This window comes from Trichechus manatus, unplaced genomic scaffold (assembly GCF_000243295.1).
Source record: "Trichechus manatus latirostris isolate Lorelei unplaced genomic scaffold, TriManLat1.0 scaffold00067, whole genome shotgun sequence".
Lineage (NCBI taxonomy): Eukaryota > Metazoa > Chordata > Mammalia > Sirenia > Trichechidae > Trichechus > Trichechus manatus.
Genome location: NW_004444003.1, coordinates 11,519,209 through 11,545,435, shown reverse-complemented (window position 1 = coordinate 11,545,435; position 26,227 = coordinate 11,519,209). Strand labels below are relative to the sequence as shown.

The 26,227-nt window shown below is 37.1% G+C and overlaps 1 protein-coding gene across 1 annotated transcript in view; it reads right to left on the bottom strand.

Moving 5' to 3' along the window:
* Positions 1–26,227, bottom strand: part of SFMBT2 (Scm like with four mbt domains 2) — a 276,850-nt gene that overhangs the window by 50,902 nt on the left and 199,721 nt on the right. The window contains exons 11-14 of the mRNA XM_023734391.1: positions 23,000–23,126; positions 6,180–6,293; positions 3,490–3,532; positions 1,265–1,335 (exon numbers count right to left, since the gene is read on the bottom strand). Of these exons, the coding sequence (XP_023590159.1) occupies positions 1,265–1,335; positions 3,490–3,532; positions 6,180–6,293; positions 23,000–23,126 (355 nt within the window). The remainder of the gene's footprint in view (positions 1–1,264; positions 1,336–3,489; positions 3,533–6,179; positions 6,294–22,999; positions 23,127–26,227) is intronic.

Sequence of the window (26,227 nt, the reverse complement as noted above, 5' to 3'; positions counted from 1 at the left end):
GAATGAAGAGAACAGGATACAAGGAAAAGATTAGTCCAAAGGACTAATGGACCACAGCTACCAAGGCCTCCACCAGACTGAATCCAGTACAGCTACATAGTGCCCGGCTACCACCACTCACTGCTCTGACCGGGATCACAACAGAGGGTTCTGGACAGAGCTGGAAAAGATGTAGAACAAAATTCTAACTCACCAAAAAAAAAGACCAGATTTACTGGCACTGAAGAAACCCCGAGAATATGGCCCCCAGACACTCTTTTAGCTCAGCGGTGAAGTCACTTCTGAGGTTCACCATTCAGCTGGGGATTAGACAGCCCCATAAAACAAAACGGGACAAATGAGGCACAGCAGTCCAGGGACAAGGACTAGAAGGCAGAAGGGGACACGAGAGCTGGTGATAGGGAACCCAAGGTTGAGTAAGGACAGTGTTGACATGTAGTGGGGTTGTTAATCATTGTCATAGGGCAATATGTGTACTAACTGTTTAAAGAGAAACTATTTTGTTCTGTAAACCTACATCTAAAGTGAGAACAGCAGCACAACTGGAAGAATGTCACTGAACCGTGCATGTAGAAATTTTTGAAATGGTGTATCTTTGGCTAGGTATATTTTCACCAAAAAAAAAAAAAATCGAGAAGGGAGAGGGTTGACATGTCGTGAGGTTGTTAACCAATATCATAAAACAATATGTGTAGTACTGTTTCATGAGAAACTATTTGTTCTGTAAACCTTTACCTGAAGTACAATAAAAAAAAGATTTTATAAGATGTAAGACTTTATACAGTAAAAATATATATTGTTCAAAACCAGCTTTTCAAACACAGAAGGTTTTAAGGAACAAATGAAAAGCCAGCAGGGACTTAAATATTAACCAAACTACAAAAATGACAGTGAAATTGGCATAAAATGTTTAAAAAAAAAAGAGTGCTTTATAATGATATTTTCAATTCTTTCCTTTTCCACACGGTAGTCATGATACCAGGCCCTAACTTGGCTTAATAATTCCCCAGTAGCACATGGACCTTTTTCCTGCAGATTATAAGCACTGTCTAGCTACTGACCAAGAGGCAGAAGAGGCACAGAAAACTTAACTCAGGAATCTAAAAAGAAAAAAAGATAGGTATCTATTAATAAGTAGCAACAGAGAAAAACAGAACAGACCTCTAAGTTGAGATATACTCATATCCACCAAAAAATATAAGCATATCTCCAATCACAACAACGACCTGGGAGGGGCAGAGGGCCCTACATGGAACTAACTTACCTGTAGTGTCAGGCTGAGGGAATGAACAAAGGTCATGAGGTATTTTCTCAACAGGCACTGTGGAGGGCAATCTGTGGATAAAGAAAATAAAATTCAATCACGGATTGCAAACTTTAGGAAAAACTTCTATTCCAAAGTCTTTTCATAATTAAAAGTGGTCCATACAGAAATCTAAGAATATAATGATAGAATATGTACATCTAGGAGCAATACCAGTGAGAACGAACAAAAAGATCATTTCAGAAAAGTTGTTCTCAAATTCTTTTGATGATCCTAAGGAGCTTAATGGAACATCTGCCTTGAGTAGTCACGACTGATCAATGAGGTTTTCCCAAGTCAATGCTGGGCCTGTCTCTTGTTATACAATGATAATAATGTCTTTATATTTTAGCCATGAAGAAACATTAACTTCTATTTAATTAAAGTCAGATCTCTCATCTTCAATGTCTAACTGAAAACCACTTTCTACTAACTTTTATTTCTAGCATCTATGCTTTGTGTAGTCTCTGGGTGGTACAAATGCTTAAAAGCCTGGCTACTAACCAAAAAGTTGGTGGTTTGAATCCACCTAGAGGCACCTCAGAAAAAAAGGCCTGGCTATCTACTTCCAAAAGATCACAGCCACTAAAAACTCTAAGGAGCACAGTTCTACACTGACACACATGGGGTCACCATGAGTCAGAATTGAATTGACAGCAACTGGTTTGTTTTATTTATTTATTTATTTATGGTGCGTCATATGAGTCATGGCCATACTAAAAAAGAGTATCGTAAAAGAAGACCTATAAGCTGTTGATTCTTAAAGTATGACTAGGCTTACCCTGGGAGAGGGTACTGTACTACTGCTGGGAAAAAAAATTTTGAATAAATATTTTTTTAAATGCAGACTTAGGAGAAAAAGAGGAGCGATGGGTTCCAGAGAAAAATTCATGTTGGCTGCGTAAAAATGACACAGTTGAAAACCATGTGAGCTCAAAGTAAACCACGACAATATATCTTACTGGGGTCATCAATGGCAGTGGTTTTCAAAGTGTGGTCCCCAAACAGCATCAGCATCTCCTGAGAACTTGTTAGAAGTGCAAATTATTGGGCCATACCCCAGTCCTACTGAATCAGAAATTTTGAGAATGGGGCCTACGAATTTGTGTTTTATGAAGCCCACTGGCAACCGATACACATACAGTCTTAGAACCACTGATTTATAAACTGCGTATCTAGGAGTGATGATTTCAAATTTGGATTCAATGACTGGTCTATTATTTAATCTTTCTGCTTCAATGTTCTCCAGATAAAACAGAATCAGGTTACTAACCTAATGCACTGTGGTTAGAAAGGAATGTAAAAAAAACCCCACAAAACTATTATTCTCATTACAATAAAATGCAATTATGATTGAATTACATTTTATTTATATCTAAACTTTGGTACCATGAAAAATGCTGTTTTCAATTCCTTTTCCATCCGTATATTTTTATAGACTTAAGAAAATAGAATCATTTAGTGTGGAATGTCTATTTCAGTGTCTTTTAAGTGTTTTCAATATATAAAAATATTACACAACTATTATTAAAACTTTTTCCAAAACATACTGCCTGCATGTAGACATTCTACCCTAATGTTCTCTTTCCTCCTAAAATTACAATCTAAATGCAGGGTAACCTATAGTCATTTAACAATTTAGAGGAAATTTTTTCACTTGGAGTCTGATCTTCATAAAAACTTTGTGAAGCAGGCATTTTACAGGTGAGAGTATTGACGTGCGCAGTATTTAAAGCAACTTGCTCATGTTCCTCCAGCTGGGAAGTGGCAGAGTTGGGAATCGGACTAAAGTCTTCGACCTCCCAGACCTGGCCACAGAGCATGGTAAGAGACAGCGTGCTGGGTGGGGGGCAGGGCAGTTTGTCCAAACCACATCTGTCAAATGTGTGGCCTCAAGCACATTAAGAATCACTATGAGAGCCATTACTATCAATGTGTAAGTTTGGGATACGTTTCAGGTATACTGAGGAGGGAAAAACGGGTAAGAAAGTACTAGCTGGAGTATAAATTCCTGGGGAGCAGGCACTGAATCTTGCACTTAATAAATAACAGATATATTTCACTGCCATCTTTACTAGTGTGCTCTTCATTAGCTAGCTCTAATGAAAACATCCACGCTTGCCATCCTCTATCAAGACAATAGTTTTCCATGTAGATTTTTTCGGGGGAGGGGGAAAAAAACTTACTGTTTTTCTGGCTGCACAACTGCAATCTTTCTCTTCTTTTGTGCTGTAAAACAGGCCAAGAGGGAAAAAAGAAAAACAGCTTTGTTAGCTAGTTGGACAAATGCATTTATAAAAATGGCTTGGTGTAACAAAGATTAGACTGGACTATGGGACACAAAATGACACTCGTGAAGAGTGTGCCTCTTAGCTCAAGCAGATACATGAAGCTAAATGGGCAGCTCCTGTCTGAAGGGAAGATGAGAAGGCAGAAAGGGTCAGGAAATGGCTGAATGGACATGGGAAATTCTGGGTGGAAAGGAGGAGTGTGCTGTCACAATATAGGGAGAGCAACTAGGGTCACATAACAATGTATGTATACATTTTTGCATGAGAGACTAACTTGAATTGTAAACTTTCACTTAAAGTACAACAATAAATAAAATAAAAATAAAAATGGCTTGGTGTAAAAAAAGTGTTAGTTTTAAAGTAATTTAAATACTGAAAAGTTGTTTTGCTCCTGCCACAATTTTATATCAATTTCTTTTAGCATAAGGTAGACTTTGTTTTGTCAGAAATGAGGTCTAAATAGAACTTGGTACATTTAATCTATCATTACACTGCATACTTTATTTTAAAGTGTGCTTTTAATAAAAAAGAAGATGGCACAAATATTGTACTTTTTTATAAAGACACATAGTAAGATGAATTGTTGTAAGCAAGATTATCCAGCATGATTTTTTCCCACAGAAACTGAGTAAGTCAAATAATGTTACTGTAACAGTACTCCCAAATTAATATTAAAGGCATATTTTTAAAATAAAGCATGCTATTAATTAAAGGAGGATTGGTGTCTATCGAGTATGCCTGTCAAATACGGACAGAAACCAGCAAGAAATGGTTTTTTGGGGTAAGAAAATTTTCAGTTTGTAAGATTAGGATCACCTTAACAAAAATACACCAGAGATTTTGGCATCTATGACTTTTGGCACAGATAATCATGCACCTGCCAACATAAGCATAAATTAATTCCAAAAAAAACTTCTAAAGCTGTTAAGAGTCTGGAGGGTAATAAGCCTCTTTAAAGCAAAATGTATGTACAAGAAATGAAAACAAGAATAAATAAGATAAACAGTTAAGAAAATGTCCCTCACTCTTGACTTTATTTAGTATTTGATTCCAGTTGTCACTATAAAGAAGTATAAACTTTATGATGTCTAAGGCTAAAAACGAGTATAGAAGAACCTGTCCAAATTAGTCTTTGTTAATAAGGGTGGGGATGCCTGCATTGTATGATAACCTGGTAAGGAGTCAAACACAATGGATCTCGATGCAAAATGCATAACCAAGAGGAAATACGGCCATGTTCCCACTAACACCTACGTGACTACATGAAAAAGGAAGAGGATACAGGACACTAAGCTGTGTCCAAGGGACAAGGATACAGGGGATTGGACCCCCAACCTGTGACAGAACCCACAGAGGACCTGACTGTTGGCTATGCTGGCTGAACAAGTTAAGAATCTGTACTATCTTAAGTGAAAAAAAAAAATTTTTTTTAAAGCCACTGAGAATTATTCTAAGCTCAAAATTTTATAAATATTTTAAAGTGAGGGTAGTAGTCTAATTGGATCAGACTCACTGAGCAGTGCGGTATAAGGAAAAGAAGAACATTGTATTAAAATGCCCCTCTGTCTATAATCTATTTTGTTTCACATACATAATTGCCTACAGTACTCTTAAAGGAAGACTCTTAAGTGCCTTCAAAATATACACACACAAGGGAATGTGAAGCCAACTATGAGATGGAACTTTCTTTATAGTAATGTTCTGATAATTTACATAATCGTACCATACAGTAGGATGCCAAGAAAAAAGTAAAGCCTGTATAAAATATATATATATATTACATAAAGAAAATACTAGGGATACAATGTATTTCACAAAAAAAAAATTAAAGCCCCTTATCTTTAAGTACTCACAATTTTAAACAATACTTGTGATACACATTAGGGTAGAATCATAATATCAAGATGTATTAGGTTCTAAGATTTTTAAATGGTATTATCTCATGATAATGACCCACAATAATATTTTAAAACATATTGCTTTTAAATATTATTGTAAACATATGTATGTGTATTTATTGCTGGATTCTTTAATTACTAATATTGTATTTGGTACTTTGTGATTAGAGGATATGCTATAACGTACTTTTTTAAAGTTCAGTTGAAATCTTTCTTGTTAGCTGCTACCAAGAGTAGGTTAAGTGTTTATAAATATGTCAGTAAATTATCAGGGACCAATTACAATCCCTTTGGGGGAAACCTCATAAGAAAAATTAGTTCTTTCCCAGAAACAGTAATATAAAACTATAGGATTGAACATATAATCTTTCAAATCAACTACTGAATTGTATACGAAACTGAGAGTGAAGATTTCAGATATTTTCTCTCTACCTCTATCTGTCACCTTCAGTTGTCTTACCACTATGCCTTGGCTTGTCAACTTGTAAAATGCTTTCACATCTTCGTATCATGCAGACATTTAAAGACAAATGAGATAACAAAAACTGTGGTGCTGTTCCCTGAAAATTCAACATACTTTTTTTTTTTTTTAACAACTTTGCTATATTTTTCTTCACAGAACTGCCTACTTATCCACCAAGATCCCAGATGTAACCCCCCACTCTGCCCCAACTAGCCAGTACTTACAAACTGTTTTGTGTGGTGTAGTCAAGGGATAAGAATTTGCTTCACACCAGCCCACAGGGAAGATATCCATAGACTCTACATCAACAATGAACTCTGGAACAGGAGTCTGCAAACCTGCATTGGAAACAGTTAAGATAACAGGTACACCAAAAAGAAACAGGAAAAAGAAAAAAAGAACTACTTGGCACCTGCCTGTCTGCATGTTAAAAACAAAATCAAAAAGGACAATAGTAGTATGGAAGATGCTACTTTAAAGGAGTCCATAGTCTTATGACATGTTCTCTGGGTGGTGCAAATGGTTTGCACTTGGCTACTAACCAAAAGGTTGGTGGTCACCCAGCAGGCACTGCAGAAGAAAGGCCTGGTGATCTACTTCAGTAAGATCACAGCTATTGAAAACCCTACGGAGCAGAGTTCTACTTTCGAGTAGAAATTGACTCGATGGCAAAGGGTTTGGGTTTATATCTGTCTGTCTGTCTGTCTATCTATCTATATGCATACATCCATCTATAGTCTTACGACTGGCACAAATATGAAACAGCGAAAGTTCCAGGGAGTACAAATGAACTGGAAGTTCAGAAAAGTAGAAAAGAAAGATATACTTCCAACTGAAAATGGGAGGAGGAGAAAGGAATCTATAAAAAATTGGTATCTAAGCCAGATATACTGGAAGAGGAACAACTTTTATAAGACTAGCTTTCACATTAAGGAAATGTGGCAGAGCTTGGGGTGGGGACCAAAGGGCACGTGCTGAGCCCACCATGACGTACTTCACCCAACACCAAGCAAAGGTCAACACTCAACTACAGAAAGTTAATTAAACGTTACAGTTAAAAGAAACTAGCAAACCTCTATAACACCAATCCTGAGCAATGAACTCGTTAACGTACCAGTTTGAACTCATTTATTTTCAACTCAGTTTGTGGTCTACAGACTTTTGCCGTGTCACACAAGAGTCGTTTGTGTAGAAATGTTTTTCAGTGGGCATCTGCCTAACTATCACATCCTGTTTCATAATCACAATAATGCCTTGATTTAAACCAGCGTAACAGTTGAGGGAGTTTGAAAAAGATGAAATCTTAGCAGAAGTTTCAAGGAACTATAATTACTGAGAGAATAAATTTGGAATCCAGCCAACTAGTTAAAAGAAGAAAATTCTACACTGCATCAATAGTTCTTAAAAAATATGGAGGAAATACACTGAATCAAGAATCAGAAGGTAAGATTTCTATTAATAGATCGTGACTCACTGACTCTGGCTACTTAATCTTGCTGTGCTTTGGCTTCCCCCCTGAAAACCAAGATTACAATAACACAGTAGAACACCAATTATTACACATACAGATTATCACACAACATCTGATGAACTGTGAATTATTTCCCCCAAAAATCATAAGTTCATGAAGCTAAATACCAACAGTCAAACACATAACACCTGATGTTAGCTCCACTGGCTCACTGCCTCTTCTCATCATGAAGTAGATATTGTAAAAACAGAGTAAGTTATTTGATAAATGTAGTTTTCTAATTTAGTGTTAAACCAATATATCAACATGCATAAGGCACTCTGAACACTCTGACACCAAATTCTTATATATTATCATTACCTGTGGTCACTTGGAAATTTGATTTGTTTTCAAAGAAAGCAATTATTAGGGTTATCAATATAAGTTAAAGGAATGCAAACAGGTTTATAGAGACTTTCCAACAAAGTTGAATGATTAGAAATCATTTGTCTAATATTGTATGACTCAACCAATATTTCACCAATTGCCAAAGAAACCATCAAATAAATAAGAAAGAACATATTCAAAACAGACAAAAGGTAAAGAAACTCTCCAAACAGCTTCACATGTGAAAGTAACTTTTTCTGTCCTGAAGGGTCCACAATTTTCTAGGGGACCCAAGTAAGAGGATCATCCAAGCTGTTGTCTCCATTACACAAGGCCATTTTCTCATCTTCAGACTCACAAAAATACTGTTTGTTTCCTAGCTAGTCCATGATTTTACTAACAGGATAAATTCAATTACTAGATACATTTGTATTTCCAGATTTATGTTTAGGTACAAATAAGATTATCAAGGTCATTAAAAGTGATACTTTAAAAAGGAAGCATAAAGTGAACTTCATAGCTTATTCCTTCCAAAAGTATGACTTTAATCTTCCAATGTTCAAACAGAGCATTACATTTCATTCCTTGATATGTACATTTCTATAACAATGTATACAACACTAATATATTGCTAGACCTGTCTTTATCACACTTTAAAATTCTTTTATAATGTTTTCCAGTCAATTAAACAATATTTATGACTACTGCATTTCAGTTACTTTGTTCTCAAGAAAGTTATAGTCCTGCCTTCCTTCTACCCCAAATCTAGTCCATTAAACAATCTCTTAAATATACACTGACAGAAAAGTAGGTTATCATCCAGGAAAATTTTCCTGACTCAAAACTTCTCAAACCCCATTCTGAATTATGAGTACCAATTCTTTATTTCCCTTTATCAACCTTATGAATCTGTTGTTGTGTGCCATCAAGTCAATTCCAACTCATAGAGACCCTATAGGACAGTAGAATTGCCCCACAGGGTTTCCAAGGCTGTAATTGTTACAGAAGCAGACTGCCACATCTTTCTCCCATGCAGTGGCTGGTGGGGTCGAACCACCAACCTTTCAGTTAGCAGCTGAATACTTAACCACTGTGCCACCAAGGCTCCTTTATGAATCTAGATAAGAAATATCTTTTTTTAAAATCTTTTTATGAATTACAGAAAAATATATTAAAACATATCTCATTATTTTCCAAGGTTAGAGATCCAGTAGCTGGGTCTCTAAAATAATCCATTAAAAATGGAACACAAGACTCCTTCATTATTCTAGGGTTGCCAGCAGTGTAATGAAAAGTTGGGTGTTTCAGTGCGGGTCACTGTGATAGTCTGTATAGGACATTTTACAGAAAAATCTCTTATGAAAAAGATAAGATCATTCTATGGGCAGCTCCTGTCCAGAGGCAAGATGAGCAGGCAGACAGGGTCAGGAGCTGTTTGAATGGACACGGGAAATCCCAGGTGGAAAAGAAGAGTGTGCTGTCATAGTATAGGGAAAAGCAACTAGGGTCAAATAACAATGTATGTATAAAATTTTGTATGAGAGACTAACTTGAATTGTAAACTTTCACTTAAAGTACAACAATGAAAAAAAAAAAGATAAGACCACTCTAAAACTCTGATCCTAAGCTGTATCAAGTCAATATGGATTGTACTTACTCATTCTTATCCAGAACCTACATCTCAAGAACCATCAGGAATCCTAAATCTCTATCTATGGGAAAGTGCTTAAATAAATCATGGTGCATCAATATGCTAGAATATTCTGCAGCTATTGTATGACAAATCTCTTTATATATTTATATGTAAAGTTCTCCAAGATGTATTGTTGAGCTAAAAAAAAAAAAAAAAGCAAGATGCAGAACACTATACATACATAGTATGCCACCATTCTGTTTAAAAATGGAAAATAATATATATTCCTATGTGCATAAAATAAATCTTGAAGAAAATGCAAAATACTAATAACTAGTGAGTGGCTGTGGAGACAGGAACTGGGTAGCTTGGGCTAGGGGAAGGAAGCAGAATCAGGACGGAGAATCTGACTAAATATACTTTTATGTTTTTTTGACTCATTTAAATGAATTACTTGTTTTACAACCACCACCACCACTATCACCACAAAAATAACACAATAAAAGATGCTCAGAGAAGAAAGAGTCTCCCACATAAATACATACAGTATTAACACAGTGGTTAGATTAATGAAGGGCAAATTACCTTAAAAGAACAACAACAAATTAAACTAAAGTGAATCATTTCATTGCAAAGAGAAGAAAGACTTTCTATATTCACAGAGTAAATCTAAAAGCAGACACATCTGTGGAGATTCACTTTGGAAACTTAAAATAGGTCTGCAATTTGACATATCCTGAGGACTTGATCCACAGATCAGTGGATACCATCCACTTCCACAAAAGTTCTACTTGCCCTTCTACTTGCAGAAGGCACATTCAATGAGATGTCACACTGCACTACAATACCATTTGTAGCCTTGTTCAATTCGGAACATCAAGAGGAATAAAGGAGATAGTTTGTGAGTAGCTTAAGTACTAGGAACACAATTCTATCAAACTCCTAAAATTAAGTCATTATTTCACTCCCAACAAATTATGGAAGAGAGAAAAGTGTGGGAAAGCACAAAAGCGGGGTATGCTACTGGAGTGTCAGAGGCAAGAGGGATATGAGGGGAAAGTGGCCAGGAGTCAATGCAAAGGAAGGGCAAGGCAAATGCCTTTCCATTTATTTCATTAATAGAATTGAAACATCCTCTTCATCTGAGTTAAAAACTGGGATGGGAAGAAACGTAGGTAACAGGAATTCAAGGGAACAAATTAACATTGTTTAGTGTACCCACTCAAAGTAAAAAAGGACACATCAAATTTTGATAAGCTCAGTGTGAGATGAAAAGGTAAAATACAGAAACCTAGAAGGTTAACAAGCTAGTCTGATTATCCACGAGTAAGCAAGAACTGGATGCTGGGAACACTGCATACCATCTGCCATGCTTTTTCCCTTTGCATATGCCTATCTAAAGGGCAAGCTTTTTTTTTTTTAAATTTTACTATGTTTTAGGGAAAGTTTACACAGAAAATTAGGTTCCCATTTAACAATTTTTGTACAAATTGTTCCATGACATTAGTTACAATTTTCACAATGTGTTAGCATTCTCATTATTTCCATTCTGTTTCCGTTTATCTAGCTTCCCTGCCCCTCCTTGCCTTCTCTTTGCTCTTGGGTAAATGTTGACTATTTGGTCACGTATAATTGATTGTTTAAGGGAGCACATTCCTAACAGGTGATATTGTTTATTTTATAAGCCAATTTATTATTTGGCTGAAAGGAGACGTTCTGGGAGTGGCTTCAGTCCAAGTTTAAAGGGTATCTTAGGGTGATAGTCTTGGGCGTTCCTCTAGTCTCTACAGTCCAGTAAGTCTGGTCTTTTTAGGAATTTGAGTTTTGTTCTACATTTTTATTCCATTCTGTCCAGGACTTTCTATTGTGTCCCTGGTCAGAATGGTTGGTAGTGGTACCCAGCATCACCTAGTTCTTCCGGTCTCAGGTTAGAAGAGGCCGTGGTTCATGTGGGCTGCTAGTCCTGTGGAGTAGTTTCTTCTTTGAGACTTTGGTTTCTTTCACTCTCTTTTGCTCCAGTTGGGAAGAAACCGATAGTTGTAACTTTGATGGTCGCTCTCAAGCTTTTAAGGCCCCAGACACTACTCATCAAACCAGGATGTAGAATGTTTTCTTTACGAACTATGTTATGCCAGTTGATGGAGCTGTCCCACGAGACTATGGTCCCAAGCCCTTTAACCCAGTAAACCAATCCATCCTTTGCGGTGTTTGGATACGTCTAGGAGGTCTCCGTAACTGTACCCCCACGTGTTTTATTTTACATATATATATATGTAGCACACCCAAACATGTACATACTTATGCCCACAAACGTACCTATATATGCACGTGTGTACTCACATATACCTTTCTATACACATATAATGTACACATCTACCTCTGTAACCACACACATATTTTTGGTTGTTATCACTATTGTTGCAAAATTGTGTATAACATTTACCGTAATTGTCCTTTACTCTTGCATACCTCTCACTGTCTTCATTTACCTTGGTCAAGTTGTGCTGACGTCCTCCATATTGTGTATTGCCTTTCCCATCACCAGAAATAATAGGTTTCTGGTATCTAGCAAGTGATTCTCCCTCCCTCCCCCTTCCATCCCTGGTAGCCACCAACGTTGTTTTGTGTGTGTATACCTATTCTTGACTTCTTATAAAAGTGAGAACATACAATATTTGTCCTTTTGTGATTGACTTACTTCACTCAGCATAATGTCCTCCAGATTCATCCATGTTATAAGACGTTTTGCAGACTCATCATTATTCTTTATAGTTGCATAGTATGCCACTATATGTATGTACTACAATGTGTTTATCCATTCATCCATTGATGGGCACTTATTGTTTCCATCTTTTTGCTATTGTGAATAACGCTGCAATGAACATAGGCTGCATATGTCTATTCATGTCACTGCTCTTGTATCTCTAGGATATATACCTAGGAGTGGGATTGCTAAATCACAAGGTAAACAGGGTAAGCTTTTAGGGGATACCATTGTCAGCTCAGGAACTAAATTCCTAAGGAATAAAGAGATGGGCAAAATTATAGCTGGCAAGATGAAGATATCACAGGAAATAGGCAGTCTGAAAAAACAACAGAAATAGTATTAAACATGTATGTATTTGTGTGGGTGCACATGTGTATGTGTGTACACATGGACAGAAAGAGAGATATATACTCACAGGATAGCAGACACAGTACTTACTACAGGCCAGATACTGCTCCAAGTGTTTAGTCTTCACAACAACCCTAAGAGATAGGGACTATTTCCATCCTCATTTTACTGAGTAAACCGAGGCACAGGAAAAGATCAAACAGCTGGTAAGTGGCAGATCAAGGATTCAAACCCAGGCAATCTAGCCCCAGAACCTTAGAAAGTATATGAGGTGGGCTGTTCTCTTTTTTGGGCTGTCTAGCATCTATTTTCTTCCTATTAGGCCCCATATCCCTTCTGCAAAATCTCTCCTTATGAGACAGCCATTGCCTCCTACTATAGGAGAAGAAGGAGCCAGATCAACCCTCTCTCCGCAGGCAGATGGCAATGAGCTCAGATGATGTACTCTCTTTGGGGGTTCAGGCTCTTGAGGGAGAATGTGGTCAACTATAAGTCACATTCACCACAGTAGTGACTTGAAAACCCAAGCTCTGCTTTGGTTCCTGCTGTAAAGCCCAATGAAGACGTGATTCCCCTGCCTCTTATCAATAGCTGTCCCAAAACTCCCATTTTGCTTAAGATAGCCAGAGCCAGTTCTGTTGCTGGCCACCGAGAACCCTGTGCGATAGAGCTCCAACTTCCAGAACAAAACAAATTTGGTAGCATTAAAAGCCTGTTCCACTAGACAGCTCCCACTCTTGGGTCGCATTCTTGAACTGTCCATGAAATATTGCTTGGGAATCCTCATCTGCTGAAACAGCTTCCCCTACAAATGTTTCACGCAGGCCATACTTCTTTTTAAAGATTTTAAAACCACACTGGCTTGAAATATAATATTTTCACATTTGGATTTTCTCATGTTTCATTTTTGCAAGTCTCTGCAAATGCTTATTGACTACCTGACTTTTTCACTAATTATGGACAGGCTTAAGGGGCAGTTTTCTGCACCTGGTCTCCTAGGCATAAGAGGTCGCCCCAAACGCATTTCTCTGAACCACACAAGGCCTTGCCCATTTGATCTACTAGAGTGGTTCACAAACTCTAATGTGTGTAAGAATCACTTGGGGAGAGGAACTTTAAAAACACAGATTCCTGACTCTGCTCCCAGAGGTTCACATTAGGTCTGCGGTGAGCTCCAGAAATTGCATTTTCATTGGACCCCATCTAACTATGATATGGACGTGGCTGACTGGAACTGAACTAAAACAAAACAAAAAAAACAAAACCCAAACCCGGTGCCATCAAGTCGATTCCGACTCATAGCAAACTGAACTGAGCACATGGAAAACTGATCAAGGAGTTTTTTAACTTTAGCTTAGGAGTATAATGTATCACATTGTCTCAAAATTCAGTTGGCAAAACAGCAGTGCTTAAATTACTTTTTTAAAAAATCACTTTTTCATTCAGGAACACGTTTTATTTACTCTTCATAGCTATTCAGCAAGCATGTGGTGATCTATGTGCACAAGAAGTCTTGTACAAACACTGTGCAAACATGATATGCAAAGACAGGAGGACAGCCCAGTCTAATGGTTTACAGCACCAATAACAATATCAGGATGTTTGCAGACATGATGAGTGGTCCGTTCTGATGGAGCACAGGCTCCATGAAGGGGGGTACAGCTGAAAAGATAAGCTGCTGCCTAATAAAAATACCATCAACAACTTACATTTACTAAGTACTTACTACTACATGCCAACCACAGCTCTACACACTTTACAGGTATTATTTCACTTGCTCAATCCCCACAACTCTCCTATGAAGTAAGCTCTACTATTATATACATTCAATGGAATTGCACAAATAAGAAAAGATACTTTTAAAATTCGTAGTATAAGTTTCCCAAGATCACACCTCTAGGAAGTATGTGTGTATTTGAGGGGAAGGGAGATTGCTGGATGCCATGTTAAGGAATTTAATCTTTACTCGGTAAGAAAAACAGACTCACTGAATAGTAACAGGAAGGCAATGATCGGTTTGCATCTATATTTTATAAATATAATACTTAGAGCCCCAGGACATGGGAAAGAAAGAAGCCAGGAGACTACTGAAATAGCCACAGTAAGGGATGAAGACCTGAAGTGCAGCGTGGCAGTGTGAACAGAAAGACACTGAAGGGACTAACTCGTTATAGGGAGTAGTGGGAGGCTAAGGAGACAAGAATTAGTTCAGAGTTTCTAATTTGGATGACTTTATGGTTTCTATCTTGGGTAAAATGATGGTACCATTACATCAGACAGGACAGGGGTTACAATAGTAAGATCTGTTTTGAACACATTGAGTTTAAGGTGTCGTCGATAGCCACAGAGATTTTGTTTTGTAGGTAAATGAAAACAGAAGTTATAAATCTGTTTCTTGTCAGTGTTAGGTATCTGGATTTGCCAGCACAGACTTACTGCTTGAAGTCACAGAGAAAAAGGACACCATGTATGGGCACTAACGAAGAAAAGAACTTCGAAGCATTCTGACCATTTTAAAATGTAAGGAAAGCAGAACAAAGGTGAAACCAAGATAACTCATCTAAGTAGGAGTCAAATGTGGAACAGGAACCTGCACAGCTCGCAGAAGATGAAAGACAGGCTTTGAAGAAGGAATCCATACGGGTCTGCAAAGAGGAAAAAACATGGAAACAACCAAGAGATGGAGAATTACAAATGACTGTAGAGAAACGTATGGAAAAAGAAGCCATCACAGGTTAGAAAAACAAAAAGCAACCAACCAGAGCAAGAGCTAGAGAATACGTATAAAACCTCTAACAAGAATTAAAGAAAAACTGAATATGAGGAAAAAATGAAGATAGAAAAGGTAATTACTACTAATTCAAAGGGCATAATACCTGCCATTTAAGCATATGTATCCAGTTTATTCATTGATTGACCGTCCAAATATATAAGAAGAGCAAACCAGGTATGTCTTGTATTACTACTTAATTGAAAAAAATTATATTGTTTTCAGCTACTTCTATGAAAATAATGTCTCCATCATTACATTACATAATCTAAGATCGTGTATATTCTATTATCCACAAAGTACAGCTGATCCTCATTATTCACAGATCACATATCTGTGAATTTACCTCCTCGCTAAAATTTATTTATAACCACAAAATCACCATGGCCATCTGTGGACATGTGCAGAGTGGCAAAACAATTGAGTTGCCATGTACACTCCTATCTGAGGTCTAACAAGGAGACTCTGGCCTTCTTGTTTCAGCTTTCATACTGTAAACAAGTGTCGTTGTTGTGGTCTATTTAGTGCTACATTTTTCCACATTTTTTTGTGTGTGTTTTTAGTTGTGATTTTGCTGTTTAAAATGGCTCCCAAGTGTAGTGCTTAAGTGCTGTCTAGCGTTTCTAAGTGCAGGAAAGCTGGGATGTGCCTTATGGAGAAGATTCTTGTGTTAGATGATCTCCATTCAGGCATGTGTTATAGTGCTGTTGGCCATGAGTTCAATGTTAATGAATCAACGATATATATTTAAAAAGTTGTCTTTAAACAGAACCAAAGGTTATATGTTGACTGGCTGATGAAAACGCTGAGACCAGAGGTTTGCAGGAACCTAACTGCAATGGCAGAGGCCATCTTCCTGCTATTATTACTGCTGACTAGCAAGGTAATAGATAAATGTTAGCCAAACGCAGTGATTCAATTTCTATTCATAATTTTCAAGGGTATCTAGAAGTAGTTGGGTCAGTTCCAGTGTCTCCTTGAAAGCTTTGTAGTTGGGGGTGGGGTGGGGGGCGGGGGGCAGAAATCGAAGTTTCCTGACTTTCTGACTTCAAGACTACAATGGGTCCTTGCTTGTAATGGCCCCATGACTTCCTGTCTTCTAGTCCCGTCCCCCTCCACCCCGCCGCCATCACATGTAAGCATCTAGTTTCCTGTTATCAATCCTTTCCTACTGGAAATACCTAGAATACTTTCTTGACTGATACAGGCATCTAACAGACTCTATATCCAGTTTCCAAGTTCTCTGGGTCCTGTTATGTACTGAATTGTGCCTTCTCCAATATGTGTCGGTATCCTAAACCTTATACCTGTGGCTGTTAACTCCACAGATTCACAGACTGAAATTTATATAATGTGTTCTGCTAGTATTAATTGTGGAAAATTTTATTTTGTCTGAAGTTTGCTTCTAAGGGCAATAAAAGGAAAGATCATGAGGTGCTGGAAATAACATAAATAAATGGTTTGAGTTAAGTTCCCTGAACTTAAGTTTTGATATTTCTTTAGCAGACCCGAGGACTCTGGATATTGTTGTTCTTTTGTTTGTTATGTTTTTAGTCTTTGTAGGTATGCTTGTTTTTAATAGACAGGGACTGAAAGAAACTGGCTGACAAATCCTAAAGGGTCATTATTCCACCTGTACATTCAAAGTGCAAAAACATTAAATAAGAATTGCCCGCCTGTTTTAATTTAGAACCAAAAACAAACAAACAAAAACAAACCCATTGCCGTCAAGTCAATTCCGACTCACACAGTGACCCTGCAGGACAGAGTAGAACTGTCCCCTAGGGTTTCCAAGGCTGGAAATCTTAATGGAAGCAGATGGCCACATCTTTCTCCCACGGAGCAGCTGGTGGGTTTGAACTGCCAACCTTTCAGTTAGCAGGCAAGCGCTTAACCACTGAACCACCAGGGCTCCTTTAATTTAGAACAGTGCTCCCAAGTTCAAAATCAGGGTTTGTTGTTCAAGTTCTAAAGTTCTCTTGAAAAATGTCTGTAGTGGCAACAATTAAAAGAGCTAAGTAACTTAGCAAATAAAGCCTGCTAATCATTACTCTTGTTATAATATAAAAGAAAGTTTAGCCTTAGCAGAATTTTAAGGTTAAAATACTTAATATTCATGAAAATAGAGTATATCATATCTCTTATAAGCAAAAAGATAATAATGTTAATAATTATGAGGATAAAATAAAAATTAAGATTTACTGAAGTTTTCCTATATGACAGAAAGTGTTTTAAGTGATTTACATGGATTAACTGATTTAGTACGATAAATCTCAGGAGGTGGGTACTCTTTTATCCCCATTTTATAAATGGGAACTCTGAGGCACTATTCTGCTCAACTTCATACTGGAATCCCTCCATCAGAACACAATGCATAACACCATGCTGTCCATCTAGCCTTGAATCTACCTGCGTGGCTCTGACTTTAACATCACTGTTAGGGACACAAGCACTGCAAGAAGCAGCATGAAACTGCAGAGCTTACAATGGGAGGAGGTGTCCAAAAAGTAACTTCTGAATGGGGCTGAAAAAGGACTGTCTTATAACCTTTCAGCCTAGAGCTCAGCCTTGCTCTCATACGTACCCTCTGTAAGGGAAGGAAATGGAGCTTTATACATCAGCAAGAAAACATACAGAAATGAGATGCTGCAGCTACTCTTCCCTTTCCATAGACTCTTTTCCTTGGGGAAAAAAATAGGGCCTAAAGCCCTGCACAGATTTCCTGGGGACTCAATATTAATCTGCCAACTAAAATAGGGGCATTCCACCTCACCCTAAACAATTTTTGAATGCCCGCTAGGTGACTAGGTTTTTACAAAGCTGTCATCAAGGAGATAAATGGAAAATTATGCTTTTCATCAGAAATACTTATTGCCAATAAAAGTCACATCTTATTCCTTCAAGTTTCCTGTACCTGTTTAAAGAATATAAAGATTCCTTGATCATTTCTGGTCATTTTCCAAGGCAATAGTTCCATCCACGTGTAACAAAACATACCCAGCACATATACTCTTCAGAAACTAAGATAAACATTCCAGTTTTCTGTTTTTAAAAAAATATGCCTTTCGTCAGAAGGCTACCATATTTTTAAGGGTTTTTATATCTGATCAAGATGGGTTCCTGGACATTAACCTCAGGGACCACTGATCAAGGACAACAGACTGTCAAGTTCACCCGCTCCTACCAATGATTTGTCAACGGTTATTCTTCTATTTTATCATTCATCAAGGATCTACTTAGTATGTCTTTTTCAATGGATTATGGTCTCCCTAAGCCTCTTCACCTTTGATTCAAGGTGAAGAATCGAATCTTCTCAGAATCATAACTAGTAGGTCAAGAAGGGATATCAGAAACCACCTGGTCCTTTCACCCTCTGATGTTTAACTGGATCTCACTGAGCCACATCGCAAGGCAGCAAGTGCCTTCAGCTAGGATCATTACACTATCTGAACAGTAAATGGCCAAGAATTAGTCCAGTTAAGTACCTTCTACTCCTTAGCGCCACAATGGAGCATTGTATGATCAAAGATGAGAAGTTTTTAGCATTAAAAGATGCCTTTGAAGGTCAGAGTTGTCAGCTAGAAGGCACATAAATACTTTACCTGCCTATTTCTCTGTGCTTGCCCCAGTATCTCTAAATTCCATCTCTTTTCTATCCATATGTGCCTTATTTGACAGAACCCTTTCCGTTGTCCCTCCTGGTCAGATCTGTCCTGCTGATAAATGTTGCAAACACTACAGACTGGCTGCTGGAAAAGTCAGCCAGAACCCCTTTTCCTTTACAACAGAGGCTGGAAAACAAAAATACCCAATTTCTTAGACTTCCTTGGAGCTGGTGGCAGCCATGTGATCCAGTACTGGACAATGAAATTTAAACATAAGTCACTGGGGGAGGCTTCAGGGAAGCTTTTTAGAATAAAAGGCAGACTTTATTCACCTTCACGTCTCCTAGCTTCTTCCTTCCTGGAACACTGAGACAATGGCCGGTGTTATAGCAGCCATATTGCAATCACATTGCCAAAGCCACAGGCAAAGACGATAGCAGGGCAGAAAGATAGAAAGAGCCTGACTACTTAATCAATTTTCAAACTCTCATACCAGCCCTACTCTGGCTACCCGTGGATTTTTGCTGCTTGAGAGAAATATTTATTTAATCCCTTGCCACTCAAAATGAGATCAACAAACCATCAGCATTGGCACAATCTAGAAGTTTGTTAGGAAAGAAGAGTCTCAGGCCCTACCACAGACTTAGTGAATCGTAATCTGAATTTTAACTAGATTCCCAGGTGATCTGTATGCATATTAACTAACTTACATAAACACTGGGAGCACCAGAGATCTCATTTTCCTTGAGTTGACTACTTGCAGTTCAGATGACCACTGGCTATATGCATATTTTTCATAGTGCCTAAGACTGGTAACTTAAAGATTTGCAAAAGAAAGTAAGCTGGAAGGACAAAAATCAGAGGCAACCTGTCTGTGCAACTAGGAATCAGGAGTGACCAGTCTGTCAACTAACTCTTTGATGCTGCATAAACCATGAGCTTTTCGTATCTAATATCCTTGCCTATAAAGTGCTCAAGTCTGTGAGCATCAAACAAGATAATATGGCAAATGATTATGAAGGTATATAGACATAAAACATTACTATTATTAATGAATCTTGCCAAACAAACTAATTCTCAATAAAACCTCTCTTCTTGGGAACTACAGTTAAAAGTTAAATTATGTAAAGTTCTTGTCAATCCCTTGCATTATCCACTGGAATTGTGGGCTAGAAATCTTTCTGGTCCCATTTGAAGTGCAAAATAAAGCAATGCATGTGAATGCATATAAAAGGCCAGGAAAAATGATTCTCAGAAAGTAGACCTCACAAGAGAGGTCAACAAAGGCAATGCAAAGACGTAGTAAACCCTCTTAGGGAATTAAAGAGCTATGAGACCAAGTAAAACATAAAACTACCCTCTCCAGCCACAAAGCATATTCATCCTATAAGGAAAAATCTGAAGTGAATGGAAAGTTACTTCATTTGTTAGAATACAGACATTTGAGTGTGAGGGACAATGTTATATTTGAATAGTTCAGTACAGCTGCAATGCTGGAGGCATTAAAAAGGAAGTAATTTACTTTATAAGGATAATGCTCATAATAGTAGAGATGATCAACTAAAGCAGAATATTAACATAAGAGAAAGCACTACAACATTCCATTGAAAACACAAACCCCCATCATCATAAATTGCCCTTGCTAACTATCGGTGGTTTGTGAGAACTTGAAATTATTTTCAAATATGCACCTAAAACAATATTACATTAGTCTCATATATTTTACCCTTTCCTACCTCTTCAACATCAGCTCCTTTACAGACACGTAAAGAACTGACTTCAAGGGAAGTCAAGTATTAAACAAAAATGGTTTTAATTATCTAAAAGTGGTCAATCAGCCATGTGTTGAAAATACTTCAACTGTAATTTAATGCATAAAAATAACTAATCAAATTGTCATAAAGTACTTTATAAATGTAAAGTGCCATATAAATGGTCTATAATCAGGGTAATCATTGTCATAAAAATAATTTAACAGCCACAAAGTGACCATAGTGGATCTCTATCTTTTTATCCTCGGGACTGAGGAAAGAAAACACTATACACATAAAACTGTGACTAATGAGAAATTAGTGCTATTAAGCTGTCACATTAAAAGGTAAATGCTCAGTAAGGGCAAAAAAAAAAAAGAGGAAAAAAAAGCAAGACTAAGGAGACTGATAAGAATTTTACTTCATTTGTGTGTATATTTTTTTTTAGGTGATGAGACAGATGCATGATTTTGACCAATAATTCCAGGTAGATAATATTCAATAGATTGTTTAAAAAACACTTTTTAAAAATGCATAAAGTCTGAAAAACTGGACAAGCTATTTTCCAGTCTGTTTCCTAATGCTGACTAATTTTCCTTATTACAGGATGACAATGCTCTGGGGAAAAAGAAAGAGCCAACATGAGCCAATTTACATTTCTTTGTGATAAAACCAAAAATTTATATCCCAAAGAAGACCAGCAAAAGGAGAAACTACTGTCAAAAAAGTTAAATATGCAGAGAATGTTGATCATCATTCTTTTTAAGAATGGGAAGCTGTGGGGTCTGGCATATTAAGTAACAGAGAAGACGTCAGAAGCAGTGAAACTGAACCCCAGGCATAACTTAATGGCTCAGCTAGTTTCTTCACCTATAAAAATCAGGACACTTACTGCTGTCTGTGTAAGGTAATTAACAGCTGTAAAGCACTCTGAAAGTACAAACTGCTAAATTAATGAATGTCAGGGAATTATAACCATAATGTGCTAAGTAATAATGATGAAACATGGGATTAATTTTTGTTTTCAAGTTAATAACATAAATAAGATTCTAATCTTGTAATATGGCACAGCACCATGTTAGATACCAAGTTAAATTTAGTGATTGGGAATTACAGAAGAGATCTCATTTTTCCAAGAGCAGTTCACTCAACTTTGCTTTTAGTAATGAATATAAAGTTATGTTTTATTCCTGTAACTGCAGAAATATCACCACTTTGCCTGTCTCTATATTTTGGTTAATTCCAACTACAGCTCATTCTACTTAAAAATCCACTAACTGACTACTCGACTTTTTGAGACTTTCCATTTATTTAAATTGATTTTGAAACCTTAAACCATAGTAATGTTTTAAACTACTTCCTGGGAATTAACAACGCAAATGACATTCAGTACGATTACTGTTCCCTACCTTTTTCAACCTCTTGGAGTACAATATTTATGACATGATAGGCCTATCTAAAAACATCCACTGCTTTTTAAACTTGCTTACTGAGGAAATAAGGATGGATAAGTTATTAGCAACAATTTTTTATGACCTTCTAAACTGTCTATACTAATGGTTTTATGAGGATGTCATAGGCTTCAAACTATGGACTAGGAGAGCCAACATTATCATTCATATCTAAGTCTTTTTTCTTATTTTCCATATACACTTAAAATAACTATTGAATACTACGAAATCTCAAAAAAAAAAAAAACTCAATTATAAATCATGGAAACATGGAAAAACCATGGAAAGCCAATCCATTTTAATTACTTCTCGCTGAAAATATAACATCTGGAAAATATGGTCTTCTATCTGTACACTTGAAAATAAACTGCAGCTCTAAAGAACAACTTAAACATCATTGAAAAAACAAGTCTAAATCTCAAATCTTGTCTATTATGTATTTGGGGAGAAAGCCATTCTCCAGTTACTATTTTGTGAAAAAAATTAAACATCCATGGAAGAAATACAGGATATGATTCACATTAAAATGCAAATATGTAATTGTATCTTCATAATAACCAAGACCTCAAATACCAGTTTAAGTGACTCATATTAATTTAATTGTGGCATTAGCTTTTACGATCACAGATGTAAAAAGACCACTGTGTTCCAAACAAAACCATCGTTCCAGCATCTCATTTCATGAAAATTAGTTAAGATGAGAGCCTCTGAATGAATTTATATTTGATTAGTTTCACTTATTTAAGAACACTGAATAATTTAAGATCTGTTTAAATAAAAGAGAAGCAAAACGGCACTTCTGAGAAGTGCTGAATGCTTATACACTCTGCAATATTCTGATGGAGACTTCAATTCTTCAGGATTACTAGTAATTGTGCATACCTTCCAGGTGAAGCCACATTAACCTCCCCTTCACACTGACGACCGAGGCCACGCAGAGTTCTCCTGGATTCCTGGGGTTTACAGCTTCAAGTTTCATGTTCTTTGTGAAACCCCGACTGAATGATGTCTGAAAGAGAAAAAGGGCTGACACTGAGCCAGCAGAATTCATACTGTGATATTCTGGAGCCATAAGGCTGGCCAGAGGAAGAAACAGAAGTATACACACACACACGTATGCACATATTTCTTACTGATAAGACAGGCTTGTTTACATGTTTGTTTTTCCCACCATTCATGACGAAAAGAAACATGTTTCTCCTTCCATCCTTCCTTCCTACCTATGTACCTACTACCACTTATCTACATATATATACCTCAAAAAACAGAAACTATGGTTAGTATACAGTAGGTACCTAAAAATATTTGTTAAGTACATGAATGAATCCAAAGTCTCCTTTTCCAATTCCATATGCACCCTTACTTCTATGGAATCACTGAAGGACAAATCATTTCTTCTACTTTCCTATATTCCGTACTAGAATCATACCTGGGCATATTTGAGGGCCAAGTTTCCATCTTTCATCACGTCCCTTCACTCTGAAAACTGTTCTTAGCATTTCTTACAGTGCAGGTTTGCTAGTGATAAATGTCCTTGGTTTTCTTTTATCTGAAATTGTTTTTTTTTTACCCATCTTTTTTATTAGTTTGTTTTTATTTTCTTTTTAATTCATTTTTTAAAAATCACATATAGAACTGGACTAAACCAAAGCTAAGAAGTATCCTCAATACAACCAAACACTTCAAGGGACAGAGTAGCAGGGGTGGAAGTCTGGGGACCATGCTTTCAGGGGACATTTAGGTCAACTGGCATAACAAAGTTTATTAAGAAAATATTCTGCATCCTACTTTGGTGAGTGGCATCTGGGGTTTAAAAGCTAGCAAGCAGCCATCTACGATGCACAAATTGGTCCCAACCCACCTGGAGTAAAGAAGAATGAAGAACACCAAAGTCACAAGGAAAGCATTAGCCCAAGAGGCAGAAAGGGCCACGTAAACCGGAGACTGCAACAGCCTGAGATCAGAAGAACTAGATGGTGCCCGGCTACCACCAATGACCGCCCTGACAGGGAACACCACACAGTCCCTGTTGGAGCAGGAGAAAAGTAGGGTGCAGAACGCAAATTCTAGTGAAAAGACCAGACCTAACGGTCTGAGACTGGAGGAACCCCAGAGAGCATGGCCCCCGGACTCTCTGTCAACCCAGCACTAAAACCACACCCAAGGCCAATTCTTCAGTCAAAGATTAGACTGGACTATGGGACATAAAAGGATACTTGTGAAGAGTGTGCTTCTTAGCTCAAGTAGATATATGAGACTAATTGGGCAGCTCCTGTCCAGAGGTGAGATGAGAAGGCAGAGAGGGTCAGGAGCTGGTTGAATGGACATGGGAAATCAGGGGTAGAAAGCAGGAAGGTGCTGTCACAGTATAGGGAGAGCAATTGGGGTCACATAACAATGTGTGTATAAATTTTTGTATAAAAGACTAACTTGAATTGTAAATTAAAAAAAAAAAACAGATACGTAAAATTTGTTCTTTTTCGTGTCTAGCTCTATGAGGACAGAACCATTAAACAAATGTATACAGTTGAGTAGCATACAGTCATGTAATAATAACCATAATCAAGACACAGAACAGTTCATTCACCCTTAAAAATATACTTGCATTGATCCTTGACAATCAGTTCCTCTCTGACTCCCAATCCCTGCCAATCACTGATCTTTTTTTTGCTCCTATAATTTTGTCCTTCTCATTATGTGATATAAATACAATCATGCAATATATACCTTTTGAATCCAGTTTCTTTTGCAGAGCATAATGCATTTGAAATACATCCATGTTAATGTATGTATCAGCTGTTTGCTCTATTTTATTGCTAAATAGTATTCTGGTATATAGATGCACCACAGCTTGTCTATCCATTTACCAGCTGAAGAACTGAGCTGTTTCCAGTTTGGGGTGATTATGAATTAAGCCACTATAAACACTCATGTACAAATTTTTGTGTGAACATAACTTTTCATTTATGTAGACATGGGATTGCTGGATCATATGGTAAGTGTATGTTTAACTTTCTAACAAACTACTAGACTCTTTTCCAAAGTGGTGATACCATTTTGCATTCCCACCAGCAATGTGTGAGAGATCCAGGTGTTATGCATTCTCTCCAGTACTTGGTATTGGGTATCGTCAGTAATTTTTAGTTTAGCAATTCTAACAGGTGTGTAGTAGTAGCTCATTGTGGTTTTAAATTGCATCTTCCCTAAAGACTAAGGGTGTTGAGCAGCTTTTCATGTGTATGTTTGTCATCCGTATATCTTAATTTACTGAAGTGTCTGCTTTCAATATTTTTCTCGTATCTTTGGTTTTCAACAATTTGATGATGTTGAGTTTCTTTGTGTTTATGCTGCTTGGAATTCATTGAGATTCCTGAACATGTAAATTTAGGTCTTTCAGCTACTTTGGGTTAATTTTCGGCCATTATCTCTTCATATATTTTTTTCTGCATCAGTTTGTCTTGCCAGTTCTTCTGGGTCTCAAATAAACACTATATTGTCTCTCAGATTCCTGAGGCTCTGTTCATCATTTCCCCCCCAATCTTTTTTCTCTCTGTTCTTCAAATTGGATAATTTCTATCTGAAGGTCACTGACTCTTCACTCTGTCATCTCCATTCTGTCGTTAAGCCCTTCCCATGAATTTGCTTATTTCAGATGTTATATTCTCAGTTCTAGAATTTGTCTTTTTAGTTGTTACTTCTCTTCTGGAATTTTCTATTTTTATTCAGTGAAAGATAGAACATTAAATGTATCTTTACATCAATGACTTCAATTTTAGGGGAATCAGAATCACCTGGAGAGCCTTTTAAAAACAGACTGTTGGGTCTCACCTCCAGAGTTTCTAATTCAGTTTATCTGCATGACATCATGCAATTTCTATTTCCAACAAGTTCTCAGGTGATGCTGAAGCTACTGGCCTGGGAATCACACTTTGAAAAGTACTGCTTAACCTCACCAAGTTTAGTTGTAACAGGGACTTTAAAATTGTTTGCTTGTCTGGTAATTCCAATCTGGGTCATCTTGGGTTTGGTCTCTATTGATTATCTTTTCTACTGAGAATAGGTCATGTTTTCCTATTTCTTCATATGTTGAGCAATTTTGGATTGTAACCT